Source organism: Pomacea canaliculata, linkage group LG10 (assembly GCF_003073045.1).
Source record: "Pomacea canaliculata isolate SZHN2017 linkage group LG10, ASM307304v1, whole genome shotgun sequence".
NCBI lineage: Eukaryota > Metazoa > Mollusca > Gastropoda > Architaenioglossa > Ampullariidae > Pomacea > Pomacea canaliculata.
The window spans coordinates 22526276-22550928 of record NC_037599.1 but is presented as its reverse complement, the minus strand read 5'-3'; the positions used below and the strand labels follow the sequence as shown (position 1 = coordinate 22550928).

The 24653-nt window shown below is 46.1% G+C and overlaps 1 protein-coding gene and 1 long non-coding RNA gene across 2 annotated transcripts; one reads left to right on the top strand and one right to left on the bottom strand.

Moving 5' to 3' along the window:
* Nucleotides 1-3089: 3089 nt before the first annotated feature.
* LOC112574300 lies at nucleotides 3090-6810 on the bottom strand. Its single transcript, XR_003101402.1, has 3 exons — nucleotides 6474-6810; nucleotides 4973-5085; nucleotides 3090-4877 (listed from the first exon to the last, which is right to left on the bottom strand). It is a non-coding gene; the product is annotated as an uncharacterized LOC112574300 (long non-coding RNA).
* A 979-nt stretch (nucleotides 6811-7789) lies between these two features.
* On the top strand, nucleotides 7790-24340 carry LOC112573793. The gene is made up of 4 exons (XM_025254392.1): nucleotides 7790-8318; nucleotides 17504-18250; nucleotides 18458-18527; nucleotides 18790-24340. Exons 1-4 carry the CDS (start codon nucleotides 7864-7866, stop codon nucleotides 19408-19410), a joined length of 1893 nt encoding a protein of 630 aa, XP_025110177.1. The 5' UTR covers nucleotides 7790-7863; the 3' UTR covers nucleotides 19411-24340.
* The last annotated feature ends 313 nt before the right edge of the window (nucleotides 24341-24653 follow it).

Sequence of the window (24653 nt, the reverse complement as noted above, 5' to 3'; positions counted from 1 at the left end):
AAATCAATGGCATCGGCAGAAGACCCAAGGTCAGATGCGAGTGCCGAGCCAGTCCAACCCCCCAAAACTCTCCTCTTCTCTGATTTCAAATCTTTCCTACCTACATCATTTCTTCCTTCAGCTCGATCAGTCTGTTGGTTCTTTTATTCTTAACAATTTGTGTGACTTGACCTCAGGGCTTCGTGCACGACGAGGACTAAGCTTGCACGAGAGAATTAATGTGAGCTGCGTTACTGAATGAACTCTAGCTTCGGCAGCAGCGTAGTTAACGGGGATGGAGATGGTGTCCACTGGGTGAAACATCCAGGTGCTACTTTCAACCTTTCTGTTGCCTTTAGTTCATCTGATTCCTCCTCTTAAATTTTTGGAATTTAATCCACGAACTCTTAACCCCTTCCAACACACGTACACGTGTACACACCCCGTCTGGTATTCAAAGAACAGATTCACCAAAGTATTCTGCATGCAATATCAGGACCTGACTTAACACCTGTAGTTGGTTCTGATCGGACAGGTGCGGTTAGTCTACGAGGACAATATAATCGTCAACCCGGATGTTCATGAATCTTTCTCCACTGCCTTATTATGTGGGCTACATACTCTTAATTCACTCTAGTCTTAAAGCTAGGACATTTGGGGATTTACATGGGTGTTTTTTCCCCCTGTCGTGTTTTTGAAGCTTGACAATGAAAGACTTATTCTGTCTTTGTGATTTGTCATTGTGGTCTGCACCAAGAAGAGACAAGACAAAGAGAAGTGTTGTCGGTAAGAATTGAAACAATACTGTGTTGGAGGTTGCTGGTGTTAATGATGGTGGCGACAATTCTGCTGCTGCTGTCATTAGACCTCCCAGTCTATTCTGCTCTACATCATTCGATCTATTCCTGACTCCCAGGATGCAGTTACCGTCCTTGACTGGGGTAACGCTGCTGCGTGGGAAGACATCGAAACGGGTGTCACGTGCACTTTTTTTTTCATCTGTTGGAGTAGAATTTCTGTTGACTGGGCTCCACAATTACCAGAATACCTCCACAGGTGTTTCGCTGCCCCATTTTCACCATTGGCACCTCAGAGCGATATGTGGAGCATGTCGGTGTAGTTTTACCTGCACATCGCAAACTCGGTCAGTCCTCGTGGCGGAATAGCTTTCCCTTCTCCCTCCCTTATCCTCCCACTTCCTCTGAGACCAGCTGTGTGCCGGGTGTGTTGATGCGTGAAATCGGGACACGTGGATCTTTTTTTTTTTTCGCTGGGGTATGGGGGAAGGTATTATTTTTTTGTTTTCTCCACAGCCCTCATTATTGATAAAGCAAATTCTATCCTACAGCTGTCGCTCCATCCTCTAAAGTTTTAGAATACGAGACTGTAGAGCAGTACGCTTCAGTGCAGCTGTTCTACGGACAAAAAGGAAAAAAAGCAGCAACTGGAGTAAAATAATAATGAAGGTTGCATGATCGAACATTATTCACTATCTGGATAACAAATTTTTATAGGGGCATTTATTCCTAAAGTTCTCTTGTCCTTTCTTTTTTAGTGGTTTCGATTTTTTTTTTTTTCGCAGAAGTGGATAAAGCTTAACAAAATATTTGCACTGTTCACATAACATTTCAATCGATAATCAAGGATAGAATGGTAAAATCGATAAAGAAGCCAATATTACACAGAAGTCCTCAACTGGATTTGCAATACCTGAAAGTTTACGGGAAAGTCCACAACTAAATTTGAAACTAACGGTTAGTTTTGAAATCTGAACAGGACTGGAAGCAGTTATTGGGTACATAAACTACATCACACTGAAATGTTTAGTTAAGGGAGTGCCACATCAGCAAGGTGATTCTTGACCAGCAGTGATTTTCAGGGGGAATGAAGATGTGGACATGCGTGTTGAGCTGTTAAAGGAGCCGCGAATCATATCCGCCATTTTGTTTGTCTGTGCAAAGATTTCCTCTACCATCTCCTCTGTCTAGTGTATATTTTATATTCAGTCACAGAGTTACATTTCGAGCAGTCACCGACCACACCCTGCGACTATTTCGAGGCTTGAACCTGCGGTTAGTCTGCGGTCCGTTCCAGCATACCCGACTGAGAACCGTAGCAACGTTGATTTGCACGTGGTCCGTACGTGGCACAGCGCCGCCTTGTGGTAAGAGCTGGGTGTCGTCCCAAGCTGTTGCCCAGATCTCCCTACCACTAGGTGATTGTTGAAACAAGCATTCTTTGTCATCTGTGTACATTGTCCCCACTTTCAATAGCTCCTCAACCATCTCGGGTGCCCACCACACCCGACCCCGCCCTCCATCGTGGATAACGTGAACACAAAGTGCGACAGTTGGTCACAGTGCTAACTTTAGTATCAGCATTCAATTGTATTACTCGGGTAAACCATTTATGGCAAGGCGGATATTGAATTTATTTTTAAAGTTTGAAGAAACTCCACCCAAAACGAAAAACAAACAAATCTTGTTATTGATCCCAGAAATATATTTTCCATGCAGGTGGGTGGGTATGGTGAGAGTGTGTGGGTCGGTGCATGTTTGCCAGCAATCACGTGATTGTCAATGTAGATGAATGCAGGGTAACAAACACATTTGCATGCGGGTGTGTTCAAGATGGAGTTGTGGGAAAGCCAGACCGGGGTACAGACTACAAACATGTGACCACCAGAGGGAACCGGTATTTACTAAACGTGAACCCTGTGCCCTACACTGGAGGACTTCGTGTTGTAGACATAATCTAACCTGACCCCATTTATCTTTCGTTGGTGGGGGAGGGAAGGGGAAAACAGGTCACGACAGGTCGCTGACCTCCGCCAAGTGGCGTCATCAAGAAGTTGGTTGAGTGAAATGGATGTGTTCGCCAGAAAGTGTTTCTTGCTCAGCAGGACTGCTTGTGGTAGCTGTTTTTAGCTCTATATATGTCAAAATTCTTTCTTCTGTCACCCTCTGATGGGTATTAAAAATATATCCATAAATATTTACACACATTCCAATTTCTACAAATATCTCTCATTCACATACACACACTGGTCGGTTATGACAGCTAAAATAAATAAAGAAAAAAAAACAATTTTTTTGTATCATCCACTCACGGCATTTAGTTTATTTTATTTATTTATTTTAGTTTATAACGGCATTTGGTTTATTTCAGATAGAGAGTTCAGGTAGTTCTTGCGAAAGAATGATTCTTAAGCATTTCGCTCTAACTGCATAATCTACAGATGACACTTTTTTTCGGAGAGATTCGATACTCGCACTGTCACATGTTTCCGGGTGACCACATATCTAGCAGGCAAGTCATGCAGTGCCAAGTACCCCTGAGCTTACCCGTATCTCTAGAAGTGAATGTCCTGTTGTGCACATCACTCAGCTGCCCTCGTCAGCACGCACCTGATGGCCGCGTCGTCATCAAACATGTTTTCCAGTGTCATTTGTTCTTCACGCCCACCACCACCATCCACCATCCACCCCGCGGTATCTGCTTAGAAAGTAAGTCAGGGACGCTGACGTCCACCCACCAGCTGTACTCGCAGGTCGTGCGGTACACTCATTTCCCACCCTCATTCCATCCCCCACACCGACTGTGTGCGTGGGTGTGAGAGACAGACCGCCGGACATTGACCCCAGCTTATGCTCACGATAAGCGGATCTTACGTCACGTGTTCAGAACGAGGCTGATGTAGCGGAAGGAACGGGATGCTTTCCTTTGGTATCTGTTGCTTTAAGGGGGAGGGGAGAGGATAGTCGAGTACTTAGAGCGCTGAACTGAGAGACGCACCTGTTCGATACCCGATTAGCGCAACTTCTTCCAATCGACCCAGCGGGCAGGGATGGGTACCTGACTCCGAAGAGGGTTGAGGAAGGGAGGCAGCGAGGAAAGGAGATGAACACTACCCTCAAATAAAACTGGCCCCGAGAACAGTGAGGTCTCCGACACCTCACTCCCTAACGACCTCAAAAAGGTCATGGGACGACCTTTACCTTTACTATATTTAGACTTCTTATTGTATGCCTGGTAGTCATGCACCACGGAGCCTTATTCAATCGGGTAACGCGCCCCGGAGAGAAAAAAATATATACAAGAAAGACTACGAGAATATAATCACCGATAAACGATTGATAACGAAATATTTTGTTGTCCTGCACCGACTGCTCTCTGAAAATAACCGATTTCCGCTCACCTCCTCACCTTGAACCTCTTACTTTCCCAATCCTTCAAGAACCCTTTCCTTTCATCGTTCGCGTTGGCGGACAAAAAAGAAGTGGGGCAAACAAAAAATAAGTGGGGCAAACAAAAGAAGCCTCCCACTGCAGTTTAAGGGTGACTATTCTCTAAATACCGAGCAACACGAGGGTTTGCAATATGGCAGCCGCGGGTTTTGCTACTCGGCACGCCCCAGTTTTATGCGCCGGGGCACAGTTTTTAAACACCTTTTTTTCACCTACAAATATTTAACCCCTGGAATGTCTGTTCCGGATTACGTCCCTCCCCTTTTTTTGAAAATGTAGGATTTTCTGGGCTCTTGTGTTTCTCGTATTTCTCCTTGCGCAATCCGAAAAGACTGACACTCTGTGCCTGTGGGCTGGGGCTGCAATTTTATCCCCCTGTCACATTGTCTGAAATTGCTATCCATGCACCCCAACATCCTGAACTCCCCACTCGCCGCCATCTCGACATCCTGAATTACTGCTGTAATAAGGTCATACTCCATGTAGTGACTCACTTTGTCGATCCTTGAATATTGCCCGAAGTCCGAGATCATCGGCATCACCGATTACGAAAGTTGGTTGTCGAGTTTGCTTTCCATCCACCCACCCCGGACTTTGTTGTTAAATGTACTCTATTCTTGTTTAGAAGCTTGTGAGAAGGTAGTGCCTCCACTGTCAAGAAAGGAAAAAAGTTATTGTTTATACTTAGGTGTTATTCTCGCAATATTTAATGATGATATAAAGGTGTGTATATTGTGTATACTTACACACTGGGGAGGCTGGATTTACGTGTACTGACTGGTTTGAAATCCGTGTGACGTCAGGGTTGTACTTCTCCAACTTGACAAGTTGGCCCAGCTGTTGAATCCGTTCCTCAAGCCTTAGAAAATGTGAGAGAGATTTAAAATTGTCATTTCCTTGTTGTGATAAGTAAATGAAGTTTTTAAATTAAATTTTCCCCTTAAAGAGAGAGAGAGCGAGTATGCTTAATTACAAGACTGATGCAATGACAACAAAACATACAGGGGTTGTCAACAGGACTCTAGCCCTTAGTGTACAAACATGACGATGCTTCTGTTTACGTTCACGTGACAGTTACAACCACAACGTAGTAAGACCAGTATGACGTGTCAGGAAATACCAAGACTGTGTGTTATTTCTGTTTGTGTGCCACCATCCCTCTTATCGCTTCATCACAGAAACGGCAAATCTTTGATGACTCAACCTTTCCCCTGAGGGGACCTTGCTGAGCTAAACCGTCATATTCCAAAATAATTGGCGTCTTTCAGTATTTATGTCTCTTCTGACCTGTTGAACACAGGATACTTTCATTTATTTATATTGCTCTTGTTTCCTTTTGCTGATGTTTTGTAAACAAAAGCAAAAAAAAACAGCTAAAAACCGTGTCTTATAGGTAAGTACAGTACACAGTTTAAAGTTAAAGGGAAGTAAATCCACAAATTGTGACACTGGCTTTTAAAAACATATCTCTATAAACATATATATATCGTTACGTTTAAAGGGTCGCCTATCAGATGACAGGTAATGATCGAGTTCTGCTCTCATTTCCACGAAAAAAAACAAACCCAGATAGTGTACAGTTCGACGAAAAGAGATATTACATCATACATCATACACAACTTGTTTCCTCATGTCTGGGCCAAACGGCGGGGAAGTGACTGTTGGCAAAAATAATACCATCAGTTATCATTATTTATCATATATTATCATAATAAAACAATAAAGACAATCGCGTTCATTGTAATAAACCGTCTAATGGAAATTTTTGTATCGGGAGGAACTGGTTGGTGCCCTTAACAGAATAAAGTGGGGAAAACCCCGGAGGTATACGATGACTGGCCTGGAAATGAGGACACGAGATGAGAAACGCGCACGAGGGATGTGATGTGGATACGTGGCGAGTTCACAGAGTAAGATAGGAAGAAATGAGTTATCACAGTTGTAGTCGACCTTGTGGTTACCTCCTTTACGTAACTCGGTGACAATGCACGAGCAGGGCCACTGCGACGTCAGCAGCACATGACACCGCAGCGCGCGAGCGGTTGCAGGTGAATGCGTGCGTGCGCGCGCGCGCCTGGGAACATGCTTGCACAACGTCGAAGCGTGGGGTAGAGTGGTGGGGGTGCAGCAGGACGGGAATGTGTTCTCCATTGGTTTACCCCACTACCACCAACAACAACACCTCACAGACACTTACAACTTGACGATCGAGCGAACAAAAACAAGAGGGTTAAAAGTGCTGCAAACCTTGACTGACGAAGGTCGAACTTGCGTAAGCCCCTTCAGATGGCATGCATTCATTTTTTTTTTTCGCTCTCTCTCCACACGCTCACACATCGCCAGCCGATGCACAGCCGGCGACGGGGCGCGAGGTAAGGCCGCGGGTGTGCGCACACTTGATCTTACGCAACCCGGAGATTGCCGACCGCGTCACCGCTCGGCGTTTAAATCACGCGCAGCCCGCAGTGAGTGCCGACAGAAAGGGACCGACACAACGTCGGTTGGTATGTCTTGACCGCTTGGTGATAGGTTTACTTCTGTGTTTGCTTCCCCACACGACCACGCTGACAGGCATTACTGATGGGGTAAGTAAGCAAGTACGTGTGAGAACTGTTCGGGGTGGAGAGGTGGGTGCGTGGTTTATGAATGAAGGGTGAACTGAGGATAACATTCTTCAGGAATTAACATTTGGTCTTAATGGGTAATGTTTCTCCGTGTGTTCTAAAGTTAGTGAATCTTGTCAGTGTGTCCACACAAGCCCGAAGGTGAGGAGACATGACATCACTTGTCCCTATATACTAAATATATATATACCTGTATAAACAAAGAAATACGTGGCTTTTAATCAGAAACGCATTCTATGGTTCGAACATCCTCACCTGTTCAGGATGTTTGACCTGTCAACGTTTTATTACTGGAATAACACGTCATGTGAAAAACAAACTGGATTCTGGTTGTATTTGATTGTGTAATTTATTATGTAATTACATTCGTGTTTTGTAGGTTTTTAATTCGTTAACATGTGTGTTACGGTGGTAAAGGTTTCAGACGCTCAAACTTATTGGTAGTTACTTTTGCCTGAGCTTTACCTGCTATGAAGTAAGAAGTACATAATAAAGCCTTGAACAGCTGATCACAACATGGTGGTGATATGTTGGTATGTAATATGTTCCACTAATGGTAACAGACTACATTGATTACACTGGTGAACACTGAAATCATTACTGACTTAAAAAGGTCTTAATCTGTAACATCTTGGTGTGCTGAACACGAACATGACCATGAAAATATTTTATTGTCTCTCGCTTTGAGGATATTTGATATCCTCCATTGTGTATGTCTCACTCTGTACATGTATGACTGTGACAACATCCTAAAATAGCCTAGAATGACGTAATATTCCATCACATTGCATAACATCGTCATGCACACGTCATCCAGAGTTGATTGCATCATTTTCTGATCTAATGCAGTACTACTTGCCAGGCGGCTGCTGCAGTAAGCTGACGTCACAGTGTACTAAATATAGCCCAGTGAGGCTGAGCTTTTAAAATATTTTAGATTTCGTGGGATTCAGTGTAAGCGATGTTTCATCAACTGTTATTATTAATCCACAAAGTAACAATGCACAACATTAATGCCTCGAAAGTGCGTTAATACCGCGGACAATTTTCACTATTTTTGTGGGGATGTGACATTTGCCAGCCAGAAGAAAAGGATCACTTCTCAAGTGAAGAAGTCAAATCATCTTTGTTTCGGATACAACAATGGCGACCAGCACCAGCCGTGGGTCCAACATGTATGTTGTGTTACACGTGTAACACAGCTTTCACAGTGGTTGCATGGCGACAGACCATCAATGCCGTTGACAGTCCCCATAGTGTGGAGAAAGTCAAGCAACCACACAAGTGACAGTTACTTCTGCTTGGTTCCTCCTCTTTCCTGCGGGATAACGAAGCAGAAGTGGAGACTAGTCTACCCCAACATTCCGTCTGCATGGAGACCAGCTCCACATGGTGAGGGACTTCCTGTTCCAGAACCTCCAGCAAACCATTCTCTTGCTTTAGCTGATGATGACTTGATTGTTTACAGGTATTAACCATAGGTCAGTTACTAGTTAGCACGCATTTTGTGAAGTACACAATAATTATTGCGCATTACACAAAACTAGAGCCAGTTTTGCGCTTTGATTGTCATATTCGTGTTGAGCACAAAAAATGATAAGAAATGACTAATTTTATTTCATTAATATTACTTTTGTAAAAAAAAATTGTTGACCAGTGTTACACGACTGCTGGTACCGTTACGGTTCAAAACAAACTTTGCCTAGATACCTGGCTTCGCAGCTAAAACTCACCCTACCTGCCCGCGGTATCATTGATGTGTGTCGGCGTGATTGTGTGTGCGTGCGCGCTTCAGTGGGACTTCCATTTTTTATGTATCGGGTTTCGGTAATCCCACGTGTCTGACTGGAAAGTGAGGAACGAAGATGATATACAATGATGACGATTGAATACGGAAATTAACATTATTAATGGTTATTGTCCACGATGATTTAGACCAGGTGATGGGAGTGGGTGACAGGGGTAGGTAGGTACCGGAGTAATTACTGTTGGCACTCATCACTGCACTCCCTTGATCACTCCCAGCGGGAATCCCAGTAAGCCAGGGCCCTACCCGGTGGCGGCCTAGTTACGCAATCTGTTGTGCAATATGCTCGTCGCTATCGGAGACGAGATTTGTCATCGCTGACGAAGGGTAGGGGTGGGGTCGTAGGGAAAAAAGAAAGACAGACAGCTGGTGACAGCATCGAGAAACGCAACATGGCCAAGTGCAACGAGTGGCAAGTCGAAATATCTTCCCACCGGGAAAACAAAACAAAAAAACATATAAAATATATACAGCCGTACAGAGCAGGCCTTGTTTCCCCAGTTCCATCGGGTTTTTTTTTTTTTCTCGGGGTGCATGTTAACGAGGCTATTTTTTCCCCCTTCTCCTCCCACTGTCCCGAGCAACCCTCGGCCGCAGAGTTCACGCTGGCGTGCGTGGTGCCCTGGTGTTGGGGTCACGCACGCCACTCAAAGAACAGAATTGCGTAAGTCCTTGAGGGTGGTGGGGGTGGTTGTGTGTGTGATTACTTAGTGGGGGGTGGTTATGTGTGTGTGTGGGGGGGTGTAACCTTCTCTCCCGCTAGGAGGCGTTGGCTGTCAGTTTGCGCGCTGTGACCCCGATAAACAGGTCAAGACTCGGTTGTGCAATCAAAAAGAAAAATAAACCATTTCTGAAGCCATACACCTTTCGAAGGTCACGTAACCATGAACTACAATCAAAAACATTAATGAAGAGCGTGTCATGGCAGTTTGGATTCCAACGACATCACCTGATAGATGGTAAGCTTGCTTAGTTTTGGTATGTGGTGGTGGTGAGCATAGCACGTGACAGCTTGTCATGTCCGTGAGTAGACGGGTGACCGTTAGCGATGAGTTATTTTTGTTTTTTGGGAAGGGGCCACGTTCTAGAAATTTCTTTCATTGCTTGATCGCTTTTTTCATTTCTTTTATGTTTTTTTTTTTATACCTTTTACGTGTTTCTTTGTTTTCGAGCCTGCGAGTTTCCTCAAACACACAGAGAGAGTGTGTGTGCGCCGAAAATAACGGTGCAGAATTTCAGATGACATCAACAATCAACAAAGATGACCTAGCATCGTCTTCGCTCGAGTACAGCCCTCTCCCCAGTCCTGAGGTTGGGGAGAATGCTTTGCTGCTGTTGCGAGTTGTTGACTGGTAGAGGTGAGACTACAGAGACCGCCATGGGGGTCAGAGGTCAGCAGTCTCATTCACATCTTTGCCAGTGTCATTTCGTGTCATTGTGGTGGCCAAGACATCGAATCTACAGACCGTTGTTATGATGCTGCTGTATCTTACACAAATTCGCCAGTTTGGTTTGTTTTCATAATATCATTGTGTTTACACACACACAAATCATTTTTCTCAAATGAATTTTTTATGACATTTTCATGACCTTTCCATGAATGAATGAATGCGCCGTGCAGGAACTGAGATGTGACAGAAAACAGTTTTCGTCGATTGGTAACGAAAAGCCATCGTGACAAACAGGAGCTATAGTGATGTCATGCGCAGAGTATTGCGCCGCACCTTACAGGTGTGAGGGGAGGAGGCGGTCGTGAGGCTCCCCATCCACTTCCATCTGGCGGTGAGTGAGCGCCTGACTGGACCCGGTTCAATCCTTGATCTCCCTCCGTGTGTGTGTGAGAGAGAGAGACCTCATGATTGCGTCAGTCACAAGACGGGCTGAGCAACAAAGGGGTGGGAGGTTGCGGTAGTTAAGAGAAGGATCTCGCTGCATATAATATGTTTTTTTTTGGAGGGAGGGTAGCGGCAGGTGTGTTTACGTCGATCTATTACGCAGTTATGCAAAACAATTGAAGGACCTGAACTTTTCGAGCATTGTCGTTGCCTAGAGGGATGTTGTGGTGGGGTGTGGTGAGGAGGTGGCGGGGTAGGTAGGGTAAAAGTCAACAGGTCGCGGGGACGTTCCTTCCGTGATCTCTCAAAACTGAGCGGCTAGCAACAAGATAAACACTCTTGATAAACAACTCCAAACATGGAGGAGTGGAAAATCTATACGGGTGGGGAAGGGGGTGGGTAGGTCAGGGGGAGCATGTTTAGTCGAGGCGTGTTGGGCAGGAAAACAATGAAGCTCATTTTACAAGTGCCGTTTGTGAGCGCGCTGATGTGAACGAGATCGTGCTTGCTAATAATAAGTCCACAGGCACCTCAGGACCTGAAGTGTTTCTCTTAATTTGTTGCTCCGCCATCGATGCACGAATTAAAAGTGTAAAGGGGTGAGAGGTGCAAGCAGGGGCCGTGACCAGAGAGAACAACAGGGTAATGATGCTGCAGCACGGTATTAATGAGCGGGTGGAAATGGAATGGGGAGGACAGTAGATGGCTATTGTCTCTCATGTGTTTGTCCTTATTGTGTCTTGAGGGGAAAACAAACGGAGGTAGACAAATGCCTGTTGCTCGTCTAGACCTGTCTAGTGAAGCGATTTGTGTCGTGATAGATTTTGAGGTCAGTAGTCATCTTACTTATGCCCGAGTTGCACCTCCGCTCACAGAACAAGACGACATTTTATCGTATCATCATCAACCAACTTGCTTAATCTGCGAGGGTTTTTTTTGTTTCTTGAGTCACGTGACTTCTCGGCGTTTCAGTCCATAGGTAACGCTGAGTTTAGACGATGGGTAGGATGGACTAGCAGGCAGTTTTTAACCCAAAAATCTCGTAAACTTGAAAAAGGCGGTGTCGCAGGCTTTCCAAAGACAAAAGATATGTATGTCCGTTATTTTCGCTGACGTAATCTGCAGGTATCAGGCCTTTGTACTTCCTACCTGCCTGTTCTTGCTTTCATTGTTGTTCACCGATCACGAGGAGCTTACAAGTTTCTGAGTCAGCGTTTAAATTAACTTTTTTAAAGTGTCATGATTCATTTAGGGCTCGTTGGTTTGAAAGAGAGAGGTGATGAGGTTGGTTGGCGAGGGGAAAAGAAGGAAGGGGTGCTGGGGAAAATCCGACCTCAACAGCTGACGTCATTGCACAGTGTTCGCGTTGTGGATCATAATGAAACGTTTGTCCACAGAAATTATTGTTTTTGAATAAAACAAAAATAATGGACAGGAAACTGTCAATGAAAAGCTAAACCAAACAAAAAAATAAAAACCCCACAAGACCACCTTTCTGCTGCTTATTCAGGTTTATTTTTATGGCTGCGGTTGCTCAACTACTGTCATCATATGTGACGTTGAAAATAAGGATAACAATAATAGTAGCAGTGTTGTTGCCTGTTCTTTCTGGACCCAAGAAAAGGTTTTCACCTTTTTTTTTACACCTGTGAGAAAGATCGTTTAGTTGCACGCGCAGAATCAACAAGCCGAGTCGATTTCAGTGGACCGGAAGGCTCATTAGCGGGAATAAAGATGATCAATAGAGCTCGGCGAGACTGAGATGTGCTCCTGGGTCTGTAAGTCTCCTTCCCTCCCTCCTTTCTCCTCCCACCCACATCCCCCGCTAGGGGTAGACCGACTAACGAAGGAGATGGCAAGTGAGTGCCGACGACTACTCTGTGTGCGTGTGTGTGTTCGTTCGTGCGCATGCGCCTGGGATCGATGATGTGCGCCACGCGTTGCCGTCCTTGACTCCCCGGGCTGCGTGCGCCGAGCCATTGCGTCAACAAACTAACGACATCACGAACTGGCCAGCCGCTGCAACCTCCTCCTCCTCCCTCTTCTGCATTCCGTTGGCCACTCCCATCTCTTGGCGACCATGATGTGACACGTCATCGCGAATTGATGTCGGGATTCGAAAACCTTGTTGATCCCAGTCAGCTGACCTCAGTGGTAGAGGTGGCAAACAATAAATAAATAGACTTAAGAGAAAAATGTGATCACGTTATGTCTTCTGTATCCTGTTCCATCGGTTGCTGAAAAGGAGTAAAAGGGTAGACGATTATATGAGCAAGGATGGAATAGTTGTAGTGTACTTAAGAACCTTGTAGATACACATACATTCCCAGCTAGTGTTTCATATAGATATGTGAGTTTGCAAGCTGCGATCAGTTGCCGTAACTTGAGAAGCGAGTATTTTTTAATTAATTCGAAGAGTAATGATTTGTTTAAATATTAAGCCATCAATGCCGATGGAGTCACCATGGTAATATTGTACGAGTATACTTTGCTATTGGGATCGGTTTTAACAAGACACCTTTCTTCTAGTGTTTTAAAGTTAAAGAATTTTGTGTTTAATAAGAGAAATTACGCTGAACTCTTTCGTCTCTTTCGTCTTCCGATGACGTCAACTCGATGCCAGTGTCAGCTGATGACATGATGTGGTTGGACATTGATCATAGCCATCTTGTTATCACTAATATATATCACTAATCCAACTAACGACACACCACCGATCACTTGAGTTCAAATCCGACACTTCCTGTTCCTCGCTGACGTCACACAGCACGTCACAGCCTCATCACCGTCGTCAAGACCTTTACTACACCTTCAAAAGCTCTTGCTAGTCTGGCATAGCCAGGCCACAAAACATTTGGCACAACTAGACCTAAAGTATCTTGCCAGTCAGCACAGCCAGGCTAGAAAAGACTACTGTCACGTGACCATTTCATACCAGAATGTTTATGTAATGTTAACCTAAGTTTAAACAGCATTTTTTTCGCAATTTCCACTAGCGTCAGTCACTTCAGTGAGCTGATAGAAACCAGTTGTCGAAAACAAGTCTGGTGTTGCAAAGGGTTGGGAGAAATATCCTCGTTCGTCAAGTTTCGGCGAGGAAACCTTTCGTTTTGTACTGCCGTGATGGAATGTCTAGATAACACACCGGTAGCCGTGTTGTTGTTTTTTTTTTCTTTCTTACGACCGAATAATTCTTCAGAAGTCATGACCTGAATATCTATTTCTGGGGCCTCTATATACTTCATTGGTTCCTTTCTTCCCCTCACCCTACCGTCGGCAAATACCTCGAGTGGTTTAATAGAACGGTTTAATAACGCATTCAAAACTCACTAATATTAAACCGTAGTGTATTTTAAATCCAGAAACAAAATGTGGAATAAATGATTGCTAAATAAGTTATGTCATATTAAAAAAATCCCCTTCAGGGACCTTCTCAACAGTAGGCACGTGTGAATATATGAACATATATGTACGTCAGCGCGAGGAATGAGGCCATACCCCAGTAGGTATTACATCACATCCCTACCATAAACAGAGGCTATAATACGCAGTCGTGATGAAAGGAGAGACTAACACCTGGAGTCTGGTGAGGTAAGAGACTGACAGGTGAAGTAGGTCCAGAAATAGAAACCTCACAAAGCGAGGGCGCTATTACTTTTTATTTTTCAGAAGCCAACCGATCCTCATTTCCGGTCGCGTATATGATTTGGTCCTGAAAACACAAAATGGAAGTGTTTTCTAGTTATTTTGGGGTTTTCCCACTCGCCGCTAGAATTTCTGTTTTGCTTCGTTCTTTGAAAACTAGCGGCGACATTGTGTGTGTGACTGTGAGAATGTTCAGGTTACCTCATCAACTACGCAGGTGTTTTCGCCGTGAAGGTATTTCCTCCTGTGTGTGTGTTGGTGTGTGGTTTGTTGGGGGAGGGGGAGCACCACCGTTAAAACACGAGCCTATGACGTCAAACAGGACAGTGAAGCGGCTGGCCAAGTCATTCGCCAAGTTCTTCCGTCTCATCCCTGCGCCCACCTCGCTGAGTCATACTGCGCACGCCTCCCTCTCTCTCTCCCCCGCCATGTTGGCAGTCTGAAAACAGCTTTCTGGGGGAAACCAGTAGTTATTTTATCTTTTATACTCAAAGCCAGGACTTCTGCTGTTACTACTAGAAAAAAAAAAAAAAACCAGCAGATTCTTGCGTGTAGATGTGTGTGGATTGATGTTGATGGTGGGAGGAGATTAGAGAGAGCTTAGTGGGGAGGGGAAACGTTGTCAGGATTTTTAAAAAAATTAACGGAGGAATGTGTGTGCACAGCGGAGGAGGTGTGCTCAGCTGTTCATATAAGCAGACGATCGAATCACACTCACGCACGCAGGGACAACCAAGGCCAAGGAAAACACGCAGCTAACGATTTCCCTCCTCCCCCCACCTCCTCAAATTAGCCGAGGCTGTGACGTCACACGCGTTCTGCCGACCTTTCTTTTTATACCTGTGACGTTTGACCTCAGCTTGGAGGTTGCAGTTTGCTGCAGGGGGAGCATGAAGCAGAAGCCGGCGGGTAGGATCGAACGGTAAATTACGAAACGTGGGGGGATGGGTCCTGCGCGTGGGAGCGGAGGGAGTGGGTGTCGGTAGTAAATGGGAGGTTATTGCTCACGCTGGGTGAATGAGCCGAGAAGCTGTTTCATCTGTCTTGTAACACGTGCGTGGACCTGCGTCACGTGAAGCATAATATTACATGCTATTGCGAAACTGAACCCGAAGGCTGAATCGAAATGCTGTGAGAGTAGTTATGACTTCTGTCTCCCCGTGATGCAGTGAACACACCTGTATTCATAACCGCTCACACAAACGCACTCATACATCGACACAGGTACACAGGACCAACGATGTTTGTACTTGTAATAATCTACGCCAGGGAACTGTTAACCATGAAATAATACCGAGGTTCCTGGCGAGGTTCCTAGAGTGACTTCAGCTTTGTGTGCTATAAATAGCACAAGGTGTTACATAGCTCAGTATAGAGATTATTGTGTTTGTAGATTATGGACGACTATGATATCAGAAGTTAGTGAAGATCCCCTCATCTTCGTTGTCGTTTTTCATCATCCAACCTATGTAAGGGAGGTAATAAACCATTTACAATAATCCTTTATCCACAGGATCATATAAAGATGCAGATTTGTATACTTAACAAAGATTTGTATTTTTAGGCTGGATAAATGGCGGGAGATGATAAAGTATGGCAAGGGAGGAGTAAAACTGTCAGTTCCTTAATCAAAATTGCACCTTGTACCCCTGGGTAGATCTCATGACGTAACTGGACGCCGAGAGCCGTTGCTGCATGTGCGCGTGAAGTCCGCTCTCTGACATATGGTAATCAGTCTTTCTCTCTCTCTTCCCACGTGTAGTGCTTCCATTTCACTTGCTGTCATCGCCAGATGGACGGTTTGTCTTCGTATTTAGCGTGGAGCACAAGGTTCACGTGTAAAGTACGTGCATATAGAGTATGTGTGAGTGAGTGTGTGCGTGCTCACACTTGACTGTCGGAGCGTGCAATTGGAAAATCGTTGAATGTGTTGTTGTAAACCCTGAATGATCCTTTACCATCGCGCCTGCTGTGTTTACTTAGTTGAGGGCGAGGTGGAATCCTAACATAGCATTGCAACAGCACACGCGCACACACACACACTGACTCACTGCTACACTGAAGTTATTTTCTCTGCTCAGTAGTTCACGAAATACATGGAGAACACGAAAAGACGAAGGTACGAATGTTCCAGTAATTCCTGCTAACGGGGGATATAAGTAAAGACGAAACGGAATCATAGGTAGGTAGTAGAAAAAACAGCGGAGGTCAGAAGTGAGCAGGTACCTCGCATACCACTAACCCTCACCTCCATCCACACTCTCACTCTCTCACCTGCCCTGTCCTTGAACTCCTCGGTTGCTTGCCTTACAGCCCTGGCTGCCTTACCCAGGGTTTCCCCCACCTCACCCCACCCCCAAGTGCACTCAGCAGCTGGGGTGGGGGATGGGGATGAGGGAGGTGGTGAAAGGGGATAGAGGGGGAGGATGGGTAATAACTCCGAGCTCCAGGGCAGCAGCAAAACACAAGGTTACAGTAGCTCCGCGGTGGCGCAAAGGTGGCACACGATGCTTTTCCAGAAGAGCGAGGGTGCTGAGAGGTACTGGGAATCTCTCTAGCTGAAGAACTATTCGGCTCTCAAGAGCAGCGGTCTTCTTCTGCTGCTTTCTTGTGCTTAAATGGTTTTTCCTGCCGCACCCTCCCTCTACTTGACTTAGATACAAATCAGTATATCTCAGTGAATGACACGAGTGTCTGCAAGACTATTGCAAGGTCTGCTTTGTTCCCGCCGAGCGAGATTGACTAAAGATCATCTTGCCCTTATCGGAGCGGAGTAGGGGGTTCCTAAAAAAATGGTTGTCGTCACCAATACTTTATATTATTCAGCAGATAAAAAAAGGGTGAAGTATCGGAAATGTCAATAAACTAAGAAAAAGAGAAATGTTAAGTGGAAAACATTTTTTAAAAAGCCAGCTACATGAAACACGGAAAAGTCGTTTAAGGAAACTCCAGTCGATATTGCTTCAAACAATAGCCAGAGGGTTAAAAGAATGGCGGGAAATTTACTCAATCGAACGAGGGTGTATGGTTTTCTTTCGTATAAAAAAAAAACCGTAGAGGTGGGTGTTCTAGTCTCTCGGCGTCGCCTCCTCTTCCAAGGTTAAACTGAAGAACAGTTTTTGAGTGTCGTGTCTGGTCACATGGCTGAACCAGACCACTGTTGCGAGTAATGATTCCTGGTGTTCAACGAGGACGGCGACCGTGCACCCTATAAAGTCATTGGTTTGGCGTTTTTTATTAGACATTCGCAGATTCTAACCCTAACACCTAAGACACCTAGTATGGATGGGTGGGGTGTGTATGACATCCTGCGGACTGACTGACATTCTCTTTGCTGAACTTGACGTGTGTTTTCCTCTGTTGCAGACTGGGCTCTCTGCAAAGCGCGCGGTTCCTGGAACTGGGCTACATGATGTTGACGGAGGGTGAGCCGAATGAGAAGGTGCCGCGACTGTCCAGCACCCCGACTCTCCCTCCAGACGCCTCTGGCCACGAGGGCGCTGGGCACGGCAGCGGCGGCGACTCAACAGGAGGCGACGACCTTCTCCTCCCTGCCGACAACATGCCGGCCTTTCCGGATCGCGGCGGGCCTCCGCCTCTGACCACCCACCACCAACACGGGGGACAAGGAGGCTCGGACGCGGACCTTTGTGAGAGCCCTGATGGCTCCAACCTGAGCGGCGGTGAAGGTAAAGCCTATGGCAGCGACGGAGGAAAGTCTTATGGCGGCAGCTGCTCGCGAAAGCAGCGCGAATTCATTCCAGATAATCGCAAGGACGAGCAGTACTGGGAGAAGCGTCGGAAGAATAACGAGGCAGCGCGGCGTTCGCGCGAGAAGCGGCGACTGCACGACATGGTGCTTGAGAACCGCATCGTGGCCCTCGAGCAGGAGAATGGGCGCCTCCGTGGCGAGCTGGTGATGCTTAAAAAGCGCTTCGGGCTGCCCACGGATCGCCCCTTTACGGACGGCAGCGAGGCGGCCCCTCCTGGACTGGACGGTAGCCTCCCAGAGCGAGCACGCCGCTCTCCTTCTCCTGTCGCACACCACGTGAAGAACAGCAACAACAGCACGGGGGTGGGGTGGGTCCCTACTCCTCACCTCCACCTTTGCTAGCCGTGACCGGCATGTTGCCCATGGTCCTGCATCAAATGAACCTTACAGACGCCTTCCCTCCCCAGCCCTCCTCCGCTCACCGGCCTTACTACATGGGCGGGGCACCGGCAGCCCACGAGGCACTGCGTGATTCTAAGCTGGAGACCGGAAACGGTGGAGTCAAGCTGAACCACCACCAGAAGCCTTTTGACATGATCAAACGGGAGCCAGAGGAAGACACTTTCGGGGGGAACAAAGGAGACGGCTGTTACTCTGAAGAGCCGCTGCGGGACGGGGGTAGGGGAGGTGGAGCCCACAGTTCTATGTACCCACCCTTTGACCACGTCTCGCCGTCCGGAGTGACAGATCTTTCTGCCACGACCGCGCACTTCTCTGGCAGGAACACCTTCCCGCCGCGCCACTACGACTACCCCCCTCAGTCCTGGCACCAGCCGCACCAACAGCAGCAGCAGCATCAGCGCTCTCCCATCAGCAGCCACAGCAGCGACGAAGCGTCGGACGAGCCGCTGCAGCTGACGGTGCACAAACGCTCTAGTGAGGAGACTCCCGCGATGCCGACTCCGGGCGCGAGGGAGAGTACGGCGACCACGCCTACCCCGGGGACCGTAGCTCCGGGGACTCGAACCACGGCCGCTACAGCAACGAGTTGGGAAGTTCCCCGCAAGCATCACTTCCGGTCAAGCTGCGTCACAAACACCCTCTTGACGTGCATGGAGCATTCCCTCCAAACCTGGGAAACCACTCCGCTTCGTCCTACACTCCTCCTTCCCACTCCTTCGTCAGTGGTCTGGCGCAGCTGTCCGAGATTGCACTGGCCCAGGCCTCGCCGCTGTCACTGGTCAAGAAGGAGCCGCTGGATTGGGTGGGCCGTGGGGCGGGCAAGGACGGTCACAACCATGCTGGCGGCACCCGCACCCCAACAGACCTGAAACACCTGGATCCGAAGTACCTGGAGCGGCGGCGGCGCAACAACGAGGCAGCTCGTAAATGCCGAGAGAACCGAAAGAACCTGACGCGCATGCGCGAAGCCAAGTCAGATTACCTGGAGTCGGAGAACAACAAGTTGCGCACGGAACTGGAGTCGCTGCAGGAGGAAATGAAACAGCTGCGGGAGCTTGCTGGACAAGAAGCGACTGGAGCAAGGGCTGAACAAGGGTAGCGCTACGGCCGCACAGCAGGCATTCTCCGAACAGCATCAGAAGCAGTTGGAGCAGCTGAGGCAGCTAGAGGACGAGCACCGGCGCCTGGAGCGTGAGCAACGACACCAGCAGCAACGCCTCCTACAGCAGCAGAGGCAGCTCCAACAGCAGCAAGAGGACGGAGACGAACAGAACGAGTTTCTGGACGAGAACGACTGCGCGGATTGAGTGAGGGTCACCATTGGAGGACGAACTTTTTCTGTAAACTACATCGAGACCAGGAAAGGATGGAGGGGAGAGGAATAAGGATTTGGTGAGGAAGATGTCTCAGCAAGTGAAGACAAGACAGAAAGCAAGAGGAGAATAGGTTGTAAAGGTTTGGACTATTGGAAGACAAAAATGTTGAGGAGTAGAAGATAAAGTCTGTAGAGTTCCAGGTAGAACGAGTGTCTCTCCTAACGGGGACGTGTCAACACAAAATTCCATGGACCTGTTGCAAAGCAGGAGGCTTTTGGATCTCCCGTGTAGGGACTGGCCGCGCCACCTGGTGGGGGTTTGTTGACCGATGTCCTGGGCGCCTTGCAGCTCGCGGCATCGAACTTTGCAGAAGATCTGTTCTGAGAAACCTCGTCTTTGGACATTTTTCCCCTTCTTTTTTTATGAAGAACTCCACACTACCACTGCTAGTGGAGGCGCACGACGAACGAATGACTATTTTTGTACTGTCTGACATTTGATATCCTCATCATCATATCTAGCGTTCAGATACCACTGTTAGCTAGGAGTATGAATTCGAGCCACGTACCTCATGAAACAATCTGCTGCACCGTCAATGGTCCTTGCACTCAAGACTTGTTTTTTCTTCATTTTTTTTTTTTGTAACAAATTTTTCTGGGTTTTCCCGAAATGTGTTTTTTTTCATGCAAAGGAAGCAAACTTTTATTTACACATCCACGTTACCTTGTCCATTCACCTGCAACCTGTACATAATTGGGATGTTGTTGTCGTTGGAGAGAGTGGAAGGGACCTATGACCTCATCGAGTTGCTTGTCAGAATCGCAGAATCTTCTCATATGTTGTTTCCGAAATCCTGTTTTGTGGTCGAGTGTGTGTTAAAAAAAACAACAACCTCGTAACATCATTTTTTTTTTTTAGTCCTTTTCTTCCCAATGGCCGGAGGGCCGGAAGTAAGGGTACCAGATTCTGCTTTGCTTCAAAACACGTGACCTCAGAAATATGTTGGAAATGGTATATCATGTACCTATTTTGTTTTTCTTATTTGTGTTACTGTTGAAACATATTACTATTTACTCGTTTAATGGTATTTTTTGTGTAATTTTTTGACGCACACATATTTCGACATAATTTCATCTACTGCTCTCCCTTCCCATCTCGATGCACAAGCAACAGTCGGGTACATAGTCACATCTCACGCACCTGTAGATACATACATCTTTTGGAATGTTTGTTGAAAAGTTTATTTGATAGGCAAATGTCGTTCCAGGAAGCAGAATGTGTGGGAATCTCTGATGGGGTGACTTTTCCCTCCTCTTACCACCTCACCACCTCCGCAAATGTCACACCGTGCATGCATGCAGTCAGTTTTGCCACATTCGTATCTTCCCTGGACCAGCAGGTCGTGCTCTGATGAGTTCTCTTCTCTTGTGGCGGCCCCGTCAGGTATTTGTCACCGACACATCCTGGATAAAATGTCTTTGGTTCAGATCTCGTTTCGGATATGCTTCTTCTTTACTCCGTGCCCAAACCACTGGTCTCCCTCCTTCTGGTTTTTTAATGTCTTTTTTTTTAGCTTTGTAATTTTCCAACTTCTGTCTTTGACACTTTTCCATAGCTCCGAGGACTGGACGATCCCACCACCTTCTCTGATTAAGATGGACACAGGGGCCTGACTCCTTGTATTTCTCCGTCTGAAGGTTGCACGGTGAAGGGCGAGAAGTTTTCCCTCAATACTGAGTTATTCCACGCCTGACTTGTCTGAACTTTGACACATTTCTTGGCTGATACGACAGTCGAGACTTGCAAAGCAAGGTCTCTTGTAAAGCTACCTCCTCACTTTTTTCTCAACTCTCCTTGTTGTGAGGACGGCCGTGCGGTGTGAATGAACAACGGAACTCGCGGTACTTAGCTAAGTCAGGGCTCGCACTTCTGTGCGCGTGTGGTCAGGCGCTCGGTGATCGACTTTATTTGAATTTTTGCTTTTGGACTATTTATCATTGTGCCTAAAAACTGTGGTAGTGTGTTACTGTGAGATTGCCATAGAGGAAACATGCGATGACATTTTGCGACCTGCATGAAAGTTGTTTTGGCTCCTGTGGTCACGTGGTTGCCGTATGGTTTGGTACCTCCCCCCTTCTTTTATTTTTATCGTCTATTCTTCTATTTTCTGTATGACACTAATGCATTGTTGTTCCATGAAGCAGTCCTTTCTCCCAACTTTTCCCCTACTATTTTTTTTGACGGATGCTAGACTCTGATTCTTAAAAAAAACCCAAAAAACTTGAAAATTCAGTTTTGTGAAAGTAAACCGGATGCTTTTAAAGCTTTTTGATATTAGTTGTTCAATACGTGATGATTCTTTAAAACACTCCAGTCTTAACCATCCATCGCCCTCCAAACTGCCGTGTTCACTTGTAGGTGTTCACACTGTATCGCCATGCACCTCAATCATCGCTTTGGCGGAAGGGGAAATAATCTAACCCTTGGCTAAAGGAGTAAAGGGAGGATAACTTAAGCTGGGCGATAACAGCAGTTAAAGATTTGTTCTTTTTTTTCCTGATGTAGCTCGGGAAGCTGAGTCTTTGGAGGAATGATGATTTTGTGACAATCGTCAGCAACAGCAGCAACTCGTAGCAATGTCGTGGGAGGGGGCGGTGATGTAGGACTCCTAACAGTGTTTGATTTTTTTTTATAAAATAACAGTTTTTCTCTTTTTCTCGCTTGCTGTTAAAAGACACATTTTATCTCCCCACTGCCTCGGAGTGAAGAGTAAAAGCAACAAAACGGGTACTTAATAAATCCTGCACGTTCCTGACAGATGGGTGACGCGTTCCCGCTATACATATATAGATAATTATACGTATATACACATATATTTACAATGTAATTGTACTGTCGGCTCATCTCGCTCGTGTTGCCGTTAAATATGGACGACAGCTGCTGTACATCGCCTTCATACCTAGCGCAGTAGCAGTGTACAGGTGTGAACTGTGGGTGTCTGGTGCGTGTGCAGTGTAACAACACGTGACTTGGTTATTTTCTCCACCACCTACTCTGTTTTTGTTTAGCTTGAATGAGGGAAAGGGGTTGACATTAGAAATTGTGGTGTATGCCTGCTTTTATGACTAGGGGTAGACAGTGTTGCGGTGTGCAGCTGGATATGCTGGGATGTGCAGCTGGATAGCGTTAGGAGCTGTAACAAAATTACCGAAGTTGTAACGAATTTTTCATTGATGTCAGTGTTTGTGGCAAATGGTTCAAGACCAACTGTTTGTAGAGGTTATACCGACTGGGGAGAGGGGATTGTTGTGAGATGAAAACGTTACAACGGTCAGTGTGTATGTGTGTGTGTGAGAGAGAGAGACTACGGTTTATTTCCCTTTTTCTCTCATTCCGTCTGTTTGGAGCAGGGATCATTTGCTGTGTAAGAAGCGCGTGCAGGCATTTATTTATGTTTTGTTCGCCTCCAGTGAATAAGAAAAAAACAAAACAAGGAAAAGACCGAGAAATGCGGATATAAGTGTATGACGGGTACAGAAAACAAAAAGTAAATTTGATAAACAGAAAACGGATCCAGCATATCTCGCATTCAGCTGTTCGTGTGTACATCGTGTTTACAGGACAGCGACTGGGAAACATGGTTGTGTGCTTGTTCAGTACATCCGTCACTCATTTCAGACATGTACCTCGCTGTTCATCAGTCGCAGAGCCATTAGTATGTAGATATACCACCACAATGTATCTTGTTACATATCACGCTGTAGCACGTGCACGTACGTACACCACAGGCAGCACAGGCTGGGATTTGTGGGGTACGGGTGGCAGAAGCTACCCCAAGTGTAGTGGACTCCCTTTTGGGGGAAAGTGGTCCACTAGTGCGCGCAGGCAGGGGTCGCTAAGGTTGCCACGTCACCAACGCACCCAGCCTGTCATGTTTGTTCACGTTTGACCTTTGAACCTCATTCCTCTCACGACAAGGGATGGGTAGGGCTACCTCAGGTTTGTTCCGTCTCATGAACAGATGAAACAATTCAATTCCTCGCGATTAAGCTGTGTCTTCAACACGTAATACCTCCAAACCCTATTTTTCAAATATTTGTTTTTATGAAAATTTTTGTGAAAAAAAAAAACCGGGGGAAAACAGAAAATTTTGTGAATCATGTTGTTTTTTTGTCTTTTACTGGTATTTTTTTGTGGGTCCTCTTGCCATCGATTGTCCATTTCTTTTACTCCCAACCACCACCAACCCCGAGTCCTTTTTCCAAGTATTTCCGCGTCTTTGATATTTTTGTTGTTATGCGAGTCTGTCGTTCAGTCTCGTGATAACAACGACTTGCCATGACTGTGCTGACGAGGGATGATGGGAACATGTATTAACATTCATTACTGCGATGTGTAGCACCAGACTGCATGCATGGACATGTTTTGTTTGTCGTGTTGGCTGTCTGTTCAAGGTCATCCTAACGTTTGTCGGTTAAGGAAACGATGACGTCACGCCAGCCTGGCGTCGTCATCGTCTCACGGGAGTGAGGTCAGAACACTCTCAGGGACTGCGTCACCGATCTACCTCTAGTGTTGTGCAGGTGAAAACGTGTGGGGAGGTGGACACGTTAACGAGTTCAGCAACGTCCTCACTGTTAATAATCTACAGTAATGTTTTTTTCTGTTTTTTTTTCGGGGGGAAAATTAAACTATTTTTGTCTGCTCATAGCAGTTTGGTGTCCTGTTGGATTTTTTCTTACCTTATGGATATACCTGTGTGTGTGTGTGTGTGTGCGAATATAGACAATGAGAGAGTATATGCAGAGATAGAGTTGTGTGGAAATCTATGTGTGTGTGTGTGAACATTAAACTTGATGAAGGGGACAGTGTCTAGACAACGGGACAACATGATTTTATAAAGGCAGGAAGAAAGAAGAAATGAACATCCCCCTCACAGAAATCTGTCCCTAGAAAAGTGACATCTCAAGGGTTGAAAGGTCATGAGATAATTATTATTTATTTACGTAAACTGGAGATGTTAGCA

Excerpts from the sequence above, each read along its gene's own strand:
- LOC112573793 (XM_025254392.1), top strand. The coding sequence starts at position 7,864 with ATGCCTCGAAAGTGCGTTAATACCGCGGACAATTTTCACTATTTTTGT. Across the intron at positions 18,251-18,457 it reads CCTCACCTCCACCTTTGCTA|CCAGAGGAAGACACTTTCGG; the intron begins GCCGTGACCGGC and ends ATCAAACGGGAG. Across the intron at positions 18,528-18,789 it reads AGAGCCGCTGCGGGACGGGG|GGAGACTCCCGCGATGCCGA; the intron begins GTAGGGGAGGTG and ends ACGCTCTAGTGA.